The sequence below is a fragment of the Schistocerca nitens genome, chromosome 7 (genome assembly GCF_023898315.1).
Source record: "Schistocerca nitens isolate TAMUIC-IGC-003100 chromosome 7, iqSchNite1.1, whole genome shotgun sequence".
Taxonomy (NCBI): domain Eukaryota; kingdom Metazoa; phylum Arthropoda; class Insecta; order Orthoptera; family Acrididae; genus Schistocerca; species Schistocerca nitens.
This window is the reverse complement of record NC_064620.1, coordinates 278,702,565-278,723,194: the sequence shown is the minus strand read 5'-3', so window position 1 is coordinate 278,723,194 and position 20,630 is coordinate 278,702,565. Positions and strand designations below refer to the sequence as shown.

General features: G+C 39.1%; 1 protein-coding gene across 2 annotated transcripts in view; it reads left to right on the top strand.

The window, feature by feature from the left end:
- Window positions 1-3,673, top strand: part of LOC126194686 (tetratricopeptide repeat protein 8) — a 71,795-nt gene extending 68,122 nt beyond the window's left edge. For both annotated transcript variants that reach the window (XM_049932896.1, XM_049932897.1), the window contains exon 8: window positions 504-3,673. In XM_049932896.1, coding sequence (XP_049788853.1) covers window positions 504-620 — 117 coding nt within the window. In that variant the 3' untranslated portion in view covers window positions 621-3,673. The remainder of the gene's footprint in view (window positions 1-503) is intronic.
- Window positions 3,674-20,630: the final 16,957 nt, after the last annotated feature.

The following is a 20,630-nucleotide window of genomic DNA, read 5'->3' as shown; positions in this document are numbered from 1 at the left end:
ACAAACACTTGGGCACCCTATTGAAACTTGACTGGCACACTAAAACACCCAGTCTTAGTTCTATAACAAATGTCTGGGACTATTTGAAATATTGGGTGAAATGTAGCAATTAACAGCTCCATAATTTGGTAGCTGTACAGGAAATAATCATTAATGAATGGCTTCAGCTGGATATGCATACGTGTAGAAACTTATGAACTCCCATCCTCACCAAAAAGAGGTATAATCAGGCTTAGAGGCAGAGTTACGTGTTATTAGCACAATGTCTCCTGGGAAGGTGACTAATTTTTTTGTCTGATGTGCTTAGTGCAGTAGATCCAGTGTTTTCACAAGTTTTTAGTATCCCTAAAATGTTGGAGAGAAGAAACAGAATAAACTATTTCAGATAATTAACTTAAAAGTAAAATTAACTGGTACGGCACAGGAGGTGTCTACTATGAAACCATGACTCCATAGCTTGCGAGAGGTAGAAGCATTAAAATATTTGTATTGTTTTGTTTCAGATGGGTGATCTGCAAACTAGCTACATTGTTATACAGAAAGCTCTTGAAGCATATCCTTGCCACACAGGCTCTCAAGAACTACTAAACTCACTTCAGCGGCATTTTGCGTTTATTTAAATTTTATGAAATTACATTTCGTATAGTGGCTCAGTGAGTAAGTGTTCGACTTTATTCGGAGGTGCAAGGTTCAATCCTCACTCGGGCAAACAATATTTTCTGTTCACGGAAATTGCAGGCCTGCAGCCAGATGATGTTTACTATACTTCATGCTATTTTGACTGGAAACCTGTCAGTAATCCTCATGTGAACCATCAAAGACTGCAAGTGTACAGTCGAAATATTGTGGAGTATAGAAAATGTCTTTTAACATTCAATTCACAGGGAAAATTTTAAAATTCACATCTTTTTTCTTTCACTCACAGCTTCTTTCACCTGTAAAGTTGCACCATAGTTCTTGGACCACATTAAATTGTAAGACCCCATATAACTGGCTGCATAAGTCTGTTTAAAGGCCAAGGAAGGCAAGGGGGTAGCACATCCAGCCTTGTAAAGCACTATCATGTTCAAACCAATTTTTTAAAATTTTGCTTGTCATGTTGTGCTTTCATCTAGTCAAAAACCTTGGTTTAATTCAGTGTATTTCATGATACATCTGCATATTCCATGCTCATGTTTCTTTCTAAATATAGGTATTATGGCTGCATGCTCACAGAAGTTATACCCATCACATCTGCTTTGCAGTGCTAATTAGGTTCCAGAACTAAACTAGTTTGATAAATAAAACACCTATTTGTGGTGCTGTTATAATTTATATGTATTGTTAGTTGAGTTCTAGCTTGCAGAGCCAGAGAGAATTAGCTATGCAACAGGATGCAAGTTTTTAATGATTCACAATACTGCAAATGAAGTGTCATATGGAAGCAAATGAGTAACTATCTTATCATTGTAACCTTGATATGTGCCCTATATATGACAGTTAAAATTATTAATTTATAAATACAATTAAAATATTACTATTCATCCAGATCATTAGATTTTTTTATTTATCTTCAGGCCCTAGTTTTTATGTGTTATTGCTCTATGTTGTGCTGTGATGACTTGGGTCACCAGCAAAAGAGTAAATAGTGCTGCAGATATGTTTCACCTGCAATTTCTAATCCCATTCTCATGTGTTTGAGACTGTTTCCTGAGACTCTATCTACATACAGTGAAACCCCATTTTTACACTTTTCAAGGGACTTTAAAAAAATGGTATAAAATGTGGGAAAATGTAAAATGTGGGAAATAACATTTTGAGTGGCAAAAGTTACTTATAGAATCCCCTTTTGCATTTTTGCACTTAATGTATGATATATGTATGTAGCAGGCATCAAAATACTTGTCAGGGACTTGTTTATTATCTAATAAAGTTATTGCAGCTGGTAACTGTCTGAGAAGTAGAAACATCTGACTGAATTTCGTACGTCTTATTTGATGTTTTGGAAAGCCTGCAGCTGTTATTCATTATTTAAAAGAATAACACAGCACCAATTATGTATTTTTTCATGCTTAGCAGGAGGCATTTCGAGAATTTTTTCTTGTTGTCAAGTGCAAATATTTACATACGTTTTTTGTGTGGGGTCTGCGTAAGTGTTGTTCTGCGTTTCTTGCACTGTAGTCGTCTTTTTGAGATGATCAGGTACTGTGCCTCCTCAGTTATGTAGAAAACAACAACAACAACAACCACAACAACAACAAAAAACACACACACACTCTTATCATTCACTTTGTTTGTTCGTGAAACATCACAAAAAATACATACATAACTACTGCACATGATGACAACAATAAAGTCTTGGAACACGTCTTCTTAATCATGAAGATGTATGTAATTGGTGCTGTGTTAAAAACGCAAATTGAGCAAAGGCATTAACTACAACAACAAGTGGCCAAACGATGAAATGCACAAAATGTGGTTCAATGAAGGTGTTGCGAAGAGCACAACAATCATGAAGCTCCACGTGCGCAGTAGAGACAGTTTGGAAATGATTGATTGGTCATGTTATCCTTATTCGAACTAACCTCGTTACTTCCATCAGGCACTATGCCAAGTAGGGCTTGGCAGAGGCAGGAGATATGACGTGAATTGTTCCAACATTTACCTGTTCACTGGTTCAGATCCGCTGAGTAGAGTTCCCTGGTGTCAAGGAACTGAACCAGGTACCATATGTAAACACTAATTGATGGCCAACATCATGCCAGTGTCATTTTATGCCAGTTTCTTGCCCGCAAACATTTTCTCGTAAAGCGTAAATCGCGGGAAAATTATGAATATGTTAATGCAAAATTGGGTGCAAATTAATGTTGTGGACATATGAAATTTGACAGTAGCAATAAAAAATATCATAAATAGTCGGAAAATGTTAATTCTGGGAGCGTAAAAGTGGGGTTATACTGTATTTTGAATAGCAGTTGTGACATTGGCCAGCCTTGTAGCAGACCTTTGGTTGTACTAAATTTCTGTGAAATTATATTACCAATTATTATTTAGCATATATTACCTTTGCACATATCTTTTACTATTTTAATAAAGGGATCCTATGTGTCTGCCATATGTAATGCTTTCCAAAGCAGTTTTTGTAGAAAGATGTCATATGTCATTCCTAAAATTAATGCATTGCTTTTCAATTTTTCCAAAATCTGTTATAATACAAAAAGATGGTCTGTACATGATCTGTGAACTGTGAAACCATGTTGTTCTTCTTGGATCGTAAAATTAGTTTCCACTGGGTACAGCGATAATTTTATATGGCCCCAGCTGATTTCCTATATGTACTATGTTAATTACCACTCATTACAACAATGCAGTAAATTTATCAACACCCTGTTATAACAAAGACAAAATTTCGAGGAATTTACAATTTCCTACTTATAAGAAGCTCACTATAGTGGTAAGTATTGTTTATTTAGCTACTAGACTTTTGGCGCTTTATTTCCAGAAGATTCGCCTCATACTACAGTACCGTATTTATTCTAGCGGTAAAGAGAATAGCTTACAGCCATGGGTGAGCTGTACTGAACGGCAAACGTCAAAGAGCTCCTTTGTTTGAACGAGTATTTAACCCATTACTGGCCAAAACTCTATCGGATCATTTTTTGCAAACTTTTATACATAAATACGTTACATTGAGTGATTAATTGAATAAAAAGTTCTTTTGAAAATTTTCAGTTTATTAGAACAAAAACTATAGACCATCCCATTTTTGGGACATTTGCCAAATGCGCTATCCAAATTCACAACCTTATTCTCCATGCATAATATTGTAAGAAACAACACAAACAATAAATAAAGAAAGTTTTAATATTATTGAATGTCTATTCAGTATGAAATGAAGCAAAACACTTGTCGTGTACACCAACATTGCACCTATCACAAATTTTTGTTGTTTTCTTTTCTTGCAGTAAGCACATTTCTTCTGTGTTTTATTTGGCACAATGAAATGATTTCCAAGATCTAGTCGTACAACTGTGCTCACCCGTCCTCCCATCAATTTGCTTCCTTGTGGTCCTTCCTTGTGGTCCTCTGCATTTTGGTACTGATCCTGTTTTCTTTGATAGGTAAAACATCACTATTCTCCGCCGGACATCCAAAAGTCAGAGCTTCTCATTAGAGTTAGCAATTTGGTATGTAAGCCATGTGTTTACTATGCAGATATCTATCATCTGTGGGAATAATGGCCACCACCATTTCTTTGACCTTATCCTCGTCCTATAAAGTGATATCTGCTTGTCCAGTAGCTCTACACCACCCATATGGGCACATCAATAATAAATGATAGTGTAACATGCCATTGTCCCATTATTGGGACGCATAAAATATATCGATATTGCACTTACTTGAAAAAATCTGAAGTATATGTAATCTTACACGGACATCCATATGTTCAGAACAAACATGCCCAGACAACTAAATCACAGCTCATTGTCATCCAGGAACTACCAGGAGACATACAGTGCTGCCAAGTGCAAGAACAAAAAATCGGCAAGTTTATAATTTTCCTGACATGAAGTACTTAGAAAAAAGTTATTTATTTTACATTTACAGGCATTATAGCAGTTAGTTGAACCTACAGGTGCAACAATAAAGGCTAAAAGCTCCATTGCTTACGTAGAAATGGGATGTAGTTATATCTGTTTGGAGTAGTTATATTTTGCTTTTTGGCAAACAATACACTTTCTTACCAGCTGTAGTACTCTTCATCTAAGGTTGGGGAAATAACAATATTTACCTATTCTATCAGTGCATTTTGCAGTGCCATAATGGCCACAAATATTGTGTGTGTGTGTGTGTATAAGATAAAATCATCCACAAATTCCTCTAGCAAACACGCGTGCCATTGTTCTAGTTCAGGAGGGTTCCTTTGGAACAGAACACCTTTGTGAATAGTGGAAAAGCTTTTTAACTTTTCATCACCATTATGTGTAAGTTTTGCTCTTTAACAGATCGTTGAACTCCTCTAAGCCTTGTGGTAGTCGAGAAATATCATCAGCTATTCCGTTTTGATTTCATTTTATGTATACTATTTCAAAATCGAATTCTTGAAGATACATATACTAACTGGCTATCCATTGGTGTAGAAATTTACAAGTTAACAAAAATGATAGGGACTGATGTTCACAGTACACTTTTGTGTGTTTACCTCAAACGGAATATTCAAACTTTTTAAATGACCAAATTACAGCCAAACCTTCCAAGGTGCAGCTGGTTAAGCTAATTACTTTAGGGATGAAATTTCCCTCTTCATCTACCATTTGAAAAAGGCACATACCCAGACCGTGAGAAGATGCGTCGGTGCATAAACAAAAATCTTCCTCCATACCTGGTTGAGATAAAATAGTAGCATTTAATAAGGCTTGCTTGATGTTCTTGAAATTGGTTTGATATTGCTTGTGCCATAACCAAGGTCTGTTTTTCTGGAGAAGATTGAGTAAAGCATCACTGTTCATATGTTGGTTAGGGAAGAAATTCCTGAAAAATGGCATTAGGCCTAAATATGCCTTTAATTGTCTCTTGTTTTGAGGAACGGGGTAGGTCCTAATGTCATCAAGTTTTGTAGATCCGGGGCAGTATGTCTTCTGAAGAGATTGTGTGTCCTAAAAAATTTTACCTTTTCTTGTCCAAAATTAGATTTCTTGAGATTTGCTGTTATTCCATGTTCGCAAAAGTGGCTCAATACCTGTTCAAGTAATCTTAAATGTTCTTCTCAAGTGGGTGTAGTGACTAAAAGGTCGTCCACATATACTGTTTATCTTAAACAAAAGTTTGGGCCCTAGCACTCTGTCAAATGCAGAGATAAATACAACTGCACTTACATTCAGTCCAAATGATAATACTTGAAATTCGAGGCTCCTGCCCCCACGTACAAAGGCGGTATACTTCCGACTTTCTTCATGCCGTTTTATTTGTCAATATGAAGACCGGAGGTTGATTATAGTAAGAAATTTGGCATTAGATGGTATTTCATAAGCTGTTCCTCTAAATTGTCTGGACATGTTCAGACTGGTGCAATAATCTTATTAATGTCACGTGCGTCAAGGACCAAGCGCACCTTGCCATCTGGCTTACTCACGGCCCATTAAAGCATCCTGTCAATCTCTTTTCTTACTGCTCCCCTCTTTGTCCACGGCATAGGTACGAGGTAAAACAAAAGTTTCGTGAGGATATACTTCAATTTTGTACATAAAATCCTTAATGATTTCTGATCTTTTTTCAAATACATGTAAGCAAGTATCAGTTCCCTAAGTTCCGCTTGCTGTTCCCGAGACAATCATCTTGATTCACTTACCTTTGTGCTTATTGTGTCGATATTTACTTCTGCTGCCGACTGGTCGTTATTATATGTGGTGACAAACATAACTATGGGATTTACCAATTGAACTTCAAAGTCATGAGTAACTTCAGTTTTATGTCCATTAGTACTTCCCCTGATTAGCTCTATTACAAATAATTGGTTATTTACAGTGAAATGACATTGACCTTTTCCTGTGTCAATTTGTTCTTGGTGTGTCCTTACCGATTAAACAATCAACTATTAATTTCTCTACTATAAAAAAATTGCATCATGCAGGAAACTGTCCTAATTGTATAGGAATTAAAGCTTGTATCTTGACTTCTTTCGATTTCTGACAAGTGGCAGTTTGTACCTTGTAATTTTGCACTGGCAGTGTTGGTATACGCTCATATTTCTTCAGTTCTTGAAAGAATCCCTGTGACATCAAATTAGTCGTAGCACCTGTGTCAAGCACAATGGGTACACCAAGGTCAAATATTTTGGCTTTAATAGTAGTGTGTCAAGTTTTTCTGACTCATTACCTTGATACAGAACATCTCTCACGTCACTACCATTATCGTATCTGATAAAGCAGGTGTCGACCACTCTCCCCCAAGGTCACAGAACAGGGACTTACCATGACCGGTTCAAGTTTTCTGGTGTTTCGGTGGCTTCGGTCTCTAACTTAGGCATAACTTCCACTTTGTGGGCTGTTGGTGTTTGATTACCCCAATTAGTATCCTGTAAGGCTCTTGACTGAAATTCTCTCTGCCTGTGCATATCCACATTACTTTGCTGGCTGAATAGTGCTATCTTTGGGTTATTTGATTGTCTGGTATTGTTTTGCGTTTGCCAAGCGATCAGCTGATTATTGCCGGTAGCTTCTATCTGTACATATTGTACAGACTGGCCGCATGCTACTTGCCGGTTGTAGTTTTTTTTGTTATATTTTTGCCCAGATCTTTTATATCCACTTTTGAATTTAAGGCTTTCTCCATTGCTGTTGTGATTATCGTTTCCATTATCATAGATCTGCGTAGGGTAAGGTTGCCATCCATGTTGCACTATGAATCTGTTGTTTACTTTGTTGGTCTGTGAATCTCTGTGGCACTATCGGCCTATTAACAGGCTTGGGTTGTACTGGTCTCTCTTAATACACACATCAGAAAAAGTTTTGCAGCACCCCGGTTCCCAGAACCCCTGAAGATAGACATTGACTGTGGATATTGTCCCTTTGACTGTTCAGAGATGCCACTAAACCTGCCCAAAGATGTAAACAACTATGCATGAGCAGCACCTGTTAGACGGAGGGGGTCCAACAGCCAGTCAGTTCCAGTCATTCCACCAGGAAGGAGGTACATGACTCATGTTGTCTGTAGTTCAACCATGCCTAGATGGTCAATACCATGGTTTGATCATGTCCGCATTGTTGCTTTGTGCCAGGAAGGGCTCTCAACAAGGGAAATGTCCAGGCATCTTGGAGTGAACCAAAGTAATGTTGTTCGGGCATGGAGGAGATACAGAGAGACAGGAACTGTCGATGACATCCCTCGCTCAGGCCACCCAAGGGCTGCTACTACTACAGTGGATTACTGCTACCTACATATTTTGGCTCGGAGGACCCCATGTCACCATGTTGAATAATGCTTTTCGTTCAGCCACAGAATGTGGCGTTACAACTAAAACTGTGTGCACTACACTGCGTGATGCGCAACTTCACTCCCAATGTCCATGGCGAGGTCGATCTTTGCAACCACGACACTATGCAGTGCGATACAGATGGGCCCAACAACATACCGAATGGACCGCTCAGGATTGGCATCACATTCCTTTCACTGATGAGTGTCGTGTATGGCTTCAACCAGACAATCATCAGAGACGTGTTTGGAGGCAACCTGGTCAGGCTGAACACCTTACACACACTGTCCAGCGAGTGCATCAAGGTGAAGGTTCCCTCATGTTTTGGGGTGGCATTATGTGGGGCCGACGTATGCCGCTGGTATTCATGGCAGGTGCCATAATGGCTGTATGATATGTGAATGCCTTCCTCCGACCGATAGTGCAATCATATTGGCAGGGCATTCATCTTCATGGATGACAATTCTTGCCCCCATCGTGCACATCTTGTGAATGACTTCCTTCAGGATAACGACGTTGCTCAACTAGAGTGTCCAGCATTGTTCTCCAGACATGAACTCTACTGAACATGCCTGGGATGTATTGAAAGGGCTGTTTATGGACGATGTGACCCACCAACCACTCTGAAGGATCTATGCCGAATCGCCGTTGAGGAGAGTGACAATCTGGACTAACATTGCCTTGATGAACTTGTGGACAGCATGGGATAACGAATACAGGCATGCATCGATGCAAGAAGATGTGCTACTGGTTATTAGAGGCACCAGTGTGTACAGCAATCTGGACCACCACCTCTGAAGGTCTCGCTGTATAGTGGTACAACATGCAATGTGTGGTTTTCATGAGCAATAAAAAGGGTGGAAACGATGTTTATGTTGATCTCTATTCCAATTTTCTGTACAGGTTCCTGAACCAAGGGGAAGCGAAACTTTTTGTGATGTGTGTGTGTACATTAAATCTATTGAGTCCAGTACATAAAGAAAGTATTAGGTATCGTGTTCTGGAATGGTAATGTTTTTCTCTAATGTGGGCAGGAAGACAGCTCTTTAAAATTTTCAGCACTTCTACTTGAGATACCGGGTTCACACAGTATCTGGTTTTATTCAAATATTTTTCAAAATAGCCCCTTAAACTTCCGATTGATATTGAATGGAGCTGGGTTGAATGCTTCATGTCTGAGCCTCTCTTGTACTGCCTCAGATCAATATTTATCAAGAAAATGCTCTCTCAAACTGTTCATAGTAATGGCAACATTCTGCCATGTCCATAACCTATAGCAGAACATCACCCTGTGTGTATCCAACAACAAATCTAATTTTCTGGGCTTCGGTCCAGGTACAAAGTACAAGGCAAAGCATTTCGAAATGCTCTGTGTGCTTTTTTCTTCAGAGGTAAATATCGGAAATTATTGTTAAAAAACATGCCGTGCTGTCAGTGACAGGCGTGTTTACATACACCGCATGGCAAACACTTGCTCAACAGGTGCAACTGCTGGAAAGTACAGTTGCATCGTGCAACCTTCGGTATTTTCCTTCGATGGGGCCCATATTGTGGGTAACCAGTGTAAAGGTATCTAACTTCTCTAAAAGCATGGGTTTGTTTTCTGTCATATGTTGTTTTGGAATGTCAGTAATTTTAGCAACAATGCCTCATAACCTTTCCTCTGCATCATTTAAACCTGAATCTATTTTAGCTAGAAGTTGATCTTTCTCTTTTAGAGCTGCTTCTACAGTATCTACATAAATTTTGCACTGTGACACTACCTTTTCAGCAAGTGTGCTGCCCTTAGCCAGCATCCTGGCTTCAGCTTTTTGAGTTATTTCCTTTACATCTGCACATAACTTCTCTCTGTTGTTTGGCAAATTCTGATTCTAAATTTAAACAATCTACTCTTAACTTTTGTATTTCAGTAGGTAGGTTTTTGCGTACGTCTTGCAGCTTGCTGACTGCATTCTACACATTTTTTACCTACACATCCACATGGGATTGAGTCTCCTGAATTTGAGAATATGCTTCTCTAAGGTTTTGTAACTTGCCTGCAAGTTGTTCCTGCTTGTAACCTATGGATGTTACTTTTTCTGTTAACGTGTTTATATTACGGAACTTGTCGGTAATTATTCCTTGTTTTAGTTGTTTACCGAGCTCTGTCAACTTCCCAAATAGTTAGTCAGATAATTCAGTGTGTGTATTTTTTCTCACCTCGCTGAACTGTTGACTAATATTATTCTTGAAATCGTTAAATGCTTGATTTTGCTGTGTAAACTGCCGTCCTATATTTTCCCAGTGTCTTGTAAAGTGCTGTGTAAACTGTTGTATTATTAGTTGCATGAGTTGTGTCAAATTGTGTGTCTCGCTAGTAGTAACATTGCTTTTATGAACTGTTTCCTGTTATTGCGTTCACGACGTTGTGAGCAGTTAATCAATGGAATTGTCACATTTGCGCACTTCACTTTCACTATTTGAAAAAATGTTTCACGGTGAGAACTGAGAAATTGTCTCACTGATCGTCATAAAAGTGGCATCATTAGTTAGCCATAGCCTAGTTCACAAGTTGTCGCGTTACTTTTAACTGTTGCCAAGCTTGGATTTCTGACATATTGACATAATGCATTTTGTAATGAGTTTTCAACAATGGCCATTTCCTTTGACTCCATTGTGAACAGTGTTTAACAAAATTATGGAAAAAATTTTTTTTCAAAAATGAAATTTTGTATCGGTACTTTTCAATTAAAGTAGATTTATGTGCGTATTCTTTAGTGAATCTTATTATTCTCTGAGAACAATTTTGTGGAATTTGGAAGACTTATTTTGGACTTTATACAATTTTTGTCTTTTTTATAGAAATGTGCTTTCCGTAAAGGATATATTAATTGGAAGAAAAGGGATTATCTACTGCGAGAGAGATGGCGCCAAGTGCAGCCATATAAACATACAGCGTAACAGTTTCCTACCTTAACTGCTGAAATCAGCATTCCTGGTGTGTGTCGTTTGTAGGCAGAATTTAATTTTAATTTGCTCCTTCAAGTTTTTATTGTCTCCAATTCTCACAGACATGCAACAAAGGTCTCATTATTTTCTTGTAACGAGAAAATGGATCATTTATATCAACAATTGAAGAGTCTGTTCATATTCCACTTGGTACCGTCCTTTAAATGGCCACCAGTGAAAAGTGGCAGAATATGGAGGGGGCATAAGATACAATATATAATGGAAACTGATTAATAATTGCTTCTTGAATGTTTAAAATAATTGGAAAGAGTAATGGAAAAATATTTGAATGTACTCCTATTCTGAGTGAACTTTAACTGGCACTAATATCAACAGACCTTCAATATTCAATACATTAAGATCAACATTCATCATCTAAATTTCTGATTATCACCTTTGTGCATAGAGCTGGTTATGACATTCACTCACGCAAATTCCTCTTGTCTGCTAAGGTCCTCTTGATGCAGGATTCTTGGCGCGGGGGAAATGATGAACGGATGGGGTTATATACAAGGTGATTATAAATAAACTTTCAAAATGCTATAGAAATAACACCACTGGTCAAAATGAAGTAAAATGCAATGGAATATTATCAGACAACGGGGAAAACCTATGGCAGAAGGAGGAGGAGGAGGAGGAGGAAGAAAAAAAAAAAAAAAAGTGTGAAAATTGATCAGTAGAAGGCGCTGTATATGTGAGAATACGTAAATGAAAACACCTGTCATGTGCACGACCCATTGAAGTTGGTATAAACACACCAGGTATGCAGCTTTTCCTCATTTTGCGTCTGCAACATTCGCCACGACTGTCTCAATGCAGGATCACGCTCTGCTTGTAAAGCTGTATTACAAGAATGATGACTGTGCACATGTCGCTCTGTTGAAGTTCTGACCACTGAACGATTTGGGAAAAGGCTTTGGTCTGATGACTGCCGTGGGTCTGGAGTAAATGATTCGGAAATTTGAAAAGATGGGTTCTTTCGGTGTGCAACCTGGTAAAGGGACGAAACGAATTGATACGACATCATTGGAAGCAGTGGCCACAGCAATGTAGGAGGAGATGAGCAGTGGTGAACAAACATGTTGTGCACAAAGAATTGCCCGAACATTGAACATAACCGTGTGCACACTGCATAAGTCCTATAAAACATCCTTCTTTGCTATCCATTCAAAATTACCCATGTGCATGAATTGCTTCCTGTTGACCTGCCAGCAAGCGAGATCTTTGCTTAGAATTTCTTGCTCTCATGGATGTGTGCAATGATTGGCTGTGGAAGATTTTGTGGACAGACGAAGCCCACTTCCATCTGACAGGATATGTCAATACACAGAATTGTTGAATATGGGTAACAGAAAATACACATGCAAATCAACCAGTACCACTTCATCTTGAAAAGGTCACTGTATGGTGCATGTTTATGACATAATTTATCATAGGGCCATATTTTTTCGAAGTGACAGTTGCTTCCGGTCCTGTTACCTGTACCTTCACTGGTGAGTGTCTTTTGCACAACCACGTCATTCCAGCTCTCCAACAGCGTGGATGAGATCATTTTTATGCAAGATGGCCCACCTCTGCACATTGCAAATCCAGTTAAACAGCTGCTGAAGCACCATTTCAGAAATGCTAGAATTATCATCCGCCGTTTCCCTACAGCCTGCTCGTCCCAATCACCTGATCTTGATCCATGACTTCTGGCTGTGGGGCTATCTGAAAGATGTGTTCAGTGTTCCGATTGCAAACTTAGCTGCATTGAAGGCACACACTGTGCAACACATTCTGAACTTGACACCGGAAACACTTCGATTAGTTGTGGAACATTGCTGTTTCTTGATTTCAAATTGTTGCAGAAAATGGCGGACAGCATATTGAACATGTTTTATGCCAGTCACATGGAAATTAATACAGGTAATTCGATTTGATTTTGATTGATGCTTTTTATGCAGTTTTTAGCTTCAGGACAATTAAAGAGTGGTTTTTTTCCCATTCTATGTGATATGACCTTGCTGTGGTGGATGGGCTTACGTAACTAACAGTATCACATCTGTACAACCAAGCACACTGAGTAGTACAGTTTGTTTAACACCAAACATACACCTCAGGCATTGTTGTATGATTCATTTGTAGTCTACCACTATTAAATTATGATGCTTACACACCATGTATTGCTACAGTTTGCAACTATTTATTTTTCTTCTGCCATACGTTTTCCTCCTTGTTTGATAATATTCTGTTACAATTTGATGTCATTCTGACCAGTGGTGTTATTTCTACTGCGGTTTGAAAGTTTAACTGTAATTATAATCACCCTGTATATAAATATCAATACATGAACTTAATCTCCCTAATAACCTTTATAACACTTCTTTAATGTATGGTTAGAATACACAGTTTTGAACAACACTAAAACAGCAGAATTCGTCTTACATCTGCCCGCTACCATGTATAGAGACAAACAGGTGGAGATACAGAAATCAGTCAATTGAAGAGCATCTCTCTACAGGTTTTGTTTGTATCCCAACATTATCACTGGTACAAAATAACGTATTATATACATGTTCTTCAGCCAGTAGATATGGGGATAATTAAGAACTTTAAGATAAAATACCGCTTACGTTTAGTTCAACACGTGATCACAATCATTGAAAGAAAGGTGAGCAATTGCTACAGTTTCCATGTGAAGCAGGCTTGTGACATGATTGCTAGTTCCTGGAACAGTGTACAGCTGTATATGATTGTTAACTGCTGGAAAAATGCAAGAATTTCCGAAAGTGAGGATGTTGGTGAGAAAGTTGTGGTGGATGAAACAACGCAGGATGATATTCAGAGTAACTTGGAGATTTATACACCAGTTACTGATAAAACTATAGATGCTTCATTAGTTGAATACTTTTAAGTGGATGATGAGGCATATTGGTGTTTGAAGCATATACCAATGACTATCATCGAGGAGTTAAAGGGTAATTCGACTGTTGAAGATTCTGACAATGACAGTAATGTGATAAGTGCGAATCCCCCTCCTCTGATTGAGCTAATAGGCCAGTTGGAAACCATTCACTGAGTAGCATCTTCAATCCCCGTTGTTTCAACACAGCAATTGATTGCATTAGAGGAGACAAAGACAATATTCAGAAGAGAATCCTTAAGAAGAAGAAGAAGAAGAAGGGAAAAAAAAGGAAAATAAGGGGATTTTTATGTACACAAAAGTAAGATATTCTACAGATACAGGATTAATAAATAAAGTGAACAAAATATGTTTTGATTATTTGTCTTTTAACATCATTTTTCCATCAGAAAAATACTTCAGTAATGTACTTCCCAGCCATGAGAACATGGCTCCTTGCTCCGAGTCACAATACCAAAACCTCATTACAACAATAGCCCTGGTACAACAATTTAATTTTCATGGTCCGATGAAATTTGTTATATCAAGGTTTGACTGTAGTAATATAACCTAGCTTCATTTCCTTAAGTGTTATATCTCCATTATTTTGATGAATAACCATGTTGTTACACAACTTTTTATAACCATATTTCCAAATGTCCAGATTGGTAACTCCTGGTCCGTACATAAAGGATGAAAAAATCAAAAAGGTCAGAATATTTTGTTCCTTGATGCCCACTTCAGAAAAAGAGGGAAACTGAAATTAATAAAAGAATCCTAGTAACAGAAGGAAGGTCGTTGGTTTGCTCAATTCAATCTTCTGGAGCAGGAATGTGATGAACAGAAGAACTAAGAGACCCATACTCAAGATGATATTATAGTCCTGTATGGGGCAGAATCCTAGACAACTAATCAGAGACATTAAAGCTATCTGAAGTACGAGGTGCATTCAAGTTCTAAGGCCTCCGATTTTTTTTCTCGGGACTGGAAAGAGATAGAAACATGCGCATTGTTTTAAAATGAGGCCGCGTTCATTGTCAATACGTCCCAGAGATGGCAGCACCGTACGGCAGATGGAATTTTACCGCCAGCGGCGAGAATGAGAACTGTTTTAAATACTTACAATGGCGACGTTTTCCTTACTTGAACAGCGTGCAATCATTCGTTTTCTGAATTTGCGTGATGTGAAACCAATTGAAATTCATCGACAGTTGAAGGAGACGTGTGGTGATGGAGTTATGGATGTGTCGAAAGTGCGTTCGTGGGTACGACAGTTTAATGAAGGCAGAACATCGTGTGACAATAAACCGAAACAACCTCGAGCTCGCACAAGCCGGTCTGACGACATGATCGAGAAAGTGGAGAGAATTGTTTTGGGGGATCGCCGAATGACTGTTGAACAGATCGCCTCCAGAGTTGGCATTTCTGTGGGTTCTGTGCAGACAATCCTGCATGACGACCTGAAAATGCGAAAAGTGTCATCCAGGTGGGTGCCACGAATGCTGACGGATGACCACATGGCTGCCTGTGTGGCACGTTGCCAAGCAATGTTGATGCACAACGACAGCATGAATGAGACTTTCTTTTCATCGGTTGTGACAATGGACGAGACGTGGATGCCAATTTTCAATCCAGAAACAAAGCGCCAGTCAGCTCAATGGAAGCACACAGATTCACTGCCACCAAAAAAATTTCGGGTAACCGCGAGTTCTGAAAAAATGATGGAGTCCATGTTCTGGGACAGCGAGGGCGTAATCCTTACCCATTGCGTTCCAAAGGGCACTACGGTAACAGGTGCATCCTACGAAAATGTTTTGGCGAACAAATTCCTTCCTGCACTGCAACAAAAACGTCCGGGAAGGGCTGCGCGTGCGCTGTTTCACCAAGACAACGCACCTGCACATCGAGCTAACGTTACGCAACAGTTTCTTCGTGATCACAACTTTGAAGTGATTCCTCATGCTCCCTACTCACCTCACCTGGCTCCTAGTGACTTTTGGCTTTTTCCAACACTCTCCGTGGCCGAACATTCACCAGCCGTGCTGCTATTGCCTCAGCGATTTTCCAGTGGTCAAAACAGACTCCTAAAGAAGCCTTCGCCGCTGCCATGGAATCATGGCATCAGCGTTGTGAAAAATGTGTGCGTCTGCAGGGCGATTATGTCGAGCAGTAACGCCAGTTTCATCGATTTCGGGTGAGTAGTTAATTAGAAAAAAAATCGGAGGCCTTAGAACTTGAATGCATCTCGTATTACAGACAGATTTATGGTGAAAATCAGAAACCGAAAGAGGACTTAAAGAACATCGATGTAATAAAGTAATGGAAGTGAAAGGATATGTGGTATTTCCAGAATTAATTTTTACTCTGCAGCAGAGTATGTGCTGATGTGAAACTCTCTGAAAGATTAAAACTGTATACTGGATCTAGACTCGAACTTGGGACCTCTGCTTTCGCGGGCAAGTGGTCTACCAACTGAACTACACAAGCACATCGGATGATCTGTCGTCATTGTTGTCGCCATTATCATGAGCCATGCTCGGGTAAAGCAGTTGATAGAGCACTAACCAGAAAAAGGCAAAGGTCCACAGTTCAAGTCTCAGTCTTAATCTGAAAGGAAGATATGTGATGTGCTGGACCGAAGTGGTACAGACGTGGAGGAAACAAGAGTACCAAACCTGAAAGTGGAGTAGAAAACTGAGGAACCAGTGACTACTGGGTTCCAAAATGGTCAGATGACATGAAAAGATTTGGTGCATAAGAAGATGATATACAAAACTGAGGAACCTGGGCAATAATGTTGAAGAGATAGTATGGAATACTTGCATAATTCTCATTGTAGTAAGTACCAAGTGTATTGTTATGTTGAGAGAAACCTCTGCATTGAGAAAAAAATCTCAAAGAAAAATTACATAAATTTATCTGTTGTATATTAAGGTGTTAAACTCTAAAATTTGCTTGTTTACAGACACTTTCACATAGGTAGCCATGTAAGATACAGCTAGTCACTATGTAATTAAATAGAGGCACCTTGATTGTAAAATTCTTGTTGTATAAATGTATTCTGTGCCACTTTTGGAAAGATATTGCCAATATCCATTTATGGTGCACTAAACTTTCAAAGCAACCTTCCATTTCTAAGGTCCAGTTAAGAACACCGTGAGCACCTGTATTCCGTTCCAAGAATATGATTACCTGTACCAATTTAAATCTGGACCCTGACTACTCCGACTGAACAGTTCCAACAAACTTTCAGTATTCCATAAAATTATTCATTTGTTAACAACTTACACTGCATAAATGTGTGCGCAGTGTTTCTTTTACATAAAGGCAATCACAGTTTGTAAATAGTTTGAGCTCCTGCAAACTCTTCTCCTGTCAGGAACTCTAATTCCATGAACACAGTTTCTCTAATAAATTTCATAAACCAATTGTACTATGATATCACAACATAGACATTATGATGTCACCAAACAGTATCATACATTGAGAATGTGGGTTTCGTGGGAGGCGTGCCAGAGAGAAATCCCTGCAGTCACGCTATCCTCTGTGTCCTTGGTAGCTCAGATGGATAGAGCGTCTGCCATGTAAGCAGGAGATCCAGGGTTTGAGTCCCGGTCGGGGCACACATTTTCATCTGTCCCCATTGACATATGTCAACACCTGTAAGCAGCTAAGGGTGTTCATTTCCTTGTAGTATCATATACAATGTGTACAGTTGTCAATTGTTCTGGGGTGGCAGATATTGTAGAAGACACAAATTTTGAGAGCCTACTGCATGGAACCTGAGAAGCAACTCTGGTAGACCTTGCATCATAATGAAAAAGTTATCATGTACACAATAAAATAAAATGCAAACATATTTATTACAAATACTTATTTGCTTCTGAATGTATTAATTTCTCCTCATTTGTACAAGGTCCAGATACAAGTTGGTTATAATTAAAGTGCAGTTACTGGCAATTATTTTATGGCAGCGAAACTATTGACACTCTAATGCAGAACCGATTTTCGCTTTGTGTGTGTGGGGGGGGGGGGATTTGTTCTAACTTTGGCCACCAACTGAAAATCTGGCAATGTGAATGCAAGAAAGACATACAGAAATGTTTCCATATATAATGGATTAGGAATGGGATGTGGGTAGATAAGGTCAAAAGTGTGAGAAAGGCATAATGCTGAATTTATTATTAACAGCCACTTAATTTCTTCAATATGGGCACCAGAAACGGTTATGAGATACTGAACAGTGCCAGATTTGCTCTTGGTGGGAGAAACTGAAACTTAATTTGTTGTTTGATGTAATTCCGGAAAATTTTATAAAGTTGACTTTCTGGCAGCATATACTCAATAATCATGTCAATATAATCTCCACATTGTCTTACACAAAAAAAAATATTTTCTGTGAGACACTGCACATTATTATGGGCGGAAATCAACAAAATTCTTTCAGATTTTATTCTTCACTTCTTAGTCATACCAGTGAGTGCTTTGCCACATACTGTGCCTTTAGCGTCACTTGGCATTCTTGATGCCGTAGTGCCTTCAGATTTGCTGATCCTGACTGGTCGCCACTAACCTGAGAGTGGAAAGTGAACAGGGGCACAAATCTCTGGACACTGGCTACCCAGCTGTTCCTTGTAAGGCTTAAAAACAGGTTTCAGCAAAGTCAGACTGCCGAAAGTACATCAGAGTCAGTATGGACACCTTGTATGTTGGGATGGAGGTGATCAACCTGAAAGGTCTGAACAAGCACAGATAGTGGGAATGCTTGTCATTTAGAGATCCAGCATTAGGCAGGTGGTGGAGCCCCTTAAAGAAATAGTGAGCACAGGTCAAGAAGGAAGAAAGGCCAGTGTCCACTCAGTTTCCTTGTCAGGGGATATGTCCCAAGATGTGGAGGAGGCTTTGCCAGGAGTGATTGAGTGCACTGGGTGCACCGAGCTGCAATTCTTGACTCATATTGGGATGAGTGATGCCTGCCACCTGGGTTCAGAGGACATATTCGGTTCTCACAGGTGGTGAAGAGAGCTTAATATTGGGCAGAAGCATTTCCAGATGTGATACTGATACTTCTGTTTTAGAGCCAAGTGGAAGTCTTAAGCCAAAGACTCAGGCAATTCTGTGATGATGTCAATGCAGGGTTCTCAAACTCCACTACCGAGTGGAGAATTGCAGGATACCCCTTAATAGGTCATGTGTTGAGTACGACTTTGTACGTGGTAATAAGTAGTGGTGGACTACAGAGTAGTGTGGCAACTGTTGTCATAGGAAAGCTGGACAGGAGTAGAAATGATTAATGTGTAAGTTAACACAGTAAACAGAAGATTTGCTTAACTTGTGTTTCTCCAAGTGTACGAAGACTCATTACAAATAATGCAGCAAGAAATATAGTCCAGCTCAGGCAATAGCAGCGAGGAAGAGGTGCTCTAAACTAAGCACAAACAGTGGTGTCAGAGCTGTGACTGCATAGTGTAATGCTGTTTAGGCAAATGACATTTCCCACTCCTATTACTACAAGAAAAGGTGATCATGACAAAATAATAAAGTAGCATTGGGTAGGGAATAAGTCGTGAAAAACAAACTTTGTACAGTCATTTTGTTTCACATTTGTGCAGGGTTGAAAGGAGAGGTGTACAGTTCAAGTAAACGGCAAGGTGTGACAGCAAGTAAATGTCTTCATTAGCTGTGGATGGGGCTTTTTATGTTTTGACGTCGCGCCTTGGCGGTGTTTCAACTGTCAAGGAGCAGACACCCTCTCCAAGAATGTAAACAGCAATGAACAAAGGAAGCTCTAAAATGAAATGTCAATTAATTCTTGTCGAACCTTCAAGGTGGACATTCTACTTAATTTATATTGTATCTGCTCCAAGTTACAGAGTAATTGTGAGCTGTACACCCTTTGAAACCAATACAAGACCCCAATGATAAGATGTTGATGTAATTTCATAATTATAGTAGGTATTGCTTTTCCTTCCACTAGTAACAGCTGCAAAGGACAAGAGTTCAAGTCTTTCCAGGGCAACACACTGTTCTACAGAGATACTGCTTTGCAGAACCTCCACATGAAGAAGGCAATTATTGGCGACTGAGTCACATTAAAGATAAATGAACACACGATACATCACGTTTCAGAACAAATGTGAGTGTTCTGACTCAGCTCCAAACATAAGGAGGAGGTCAAAAACATTTCAGTGGCATCGCACAGCGAAAAGGATCCAAGTGCGAATGGTGTGTGTAACTGCTGCTGGCCATCCTATATTGTGGCAGCAGAGGGCACTTGTGGTAACAAGCCACTGAAGGTGAGGCTCAGCGGGTGTGCACCATTGGATCTGGCAGAGCCCATGCGACTTATCAGCATCCGATAGAAACTTGAAATTCCGTTGCTAGCTGCACAACGCCTGTGGGGTAATACTAATACATGATACCATATCAGGTATACACTACATACAGGAAGCAGCTATTGTGTGGCTTGCACACCTTTTTTTTTAAGAGGGTACATTAAAGACAAAGTTTACGCACAGCCTTTGCCGATAAAATTGACTGAGCACCAGGTTCACATTACTTGTGCATTGGCAAACTTTGATTGGGACATTATGGGTCGAACTTGACTGCCTCATAATTTTTTTTTTGTGTAATGAGTGGAGAGAATGTAGAACATACATAATGATGTGTAAGAAACTTGAAATATACTTTCCTGTTCAGTGTATAATTCACTATTTTGTAAATACTTTGTGAAATACATTTATCCAAAACCTAATTAATCATTTGTAAACTTTAGTATATACTAGCTAACTGCAAGAGCATCTATGG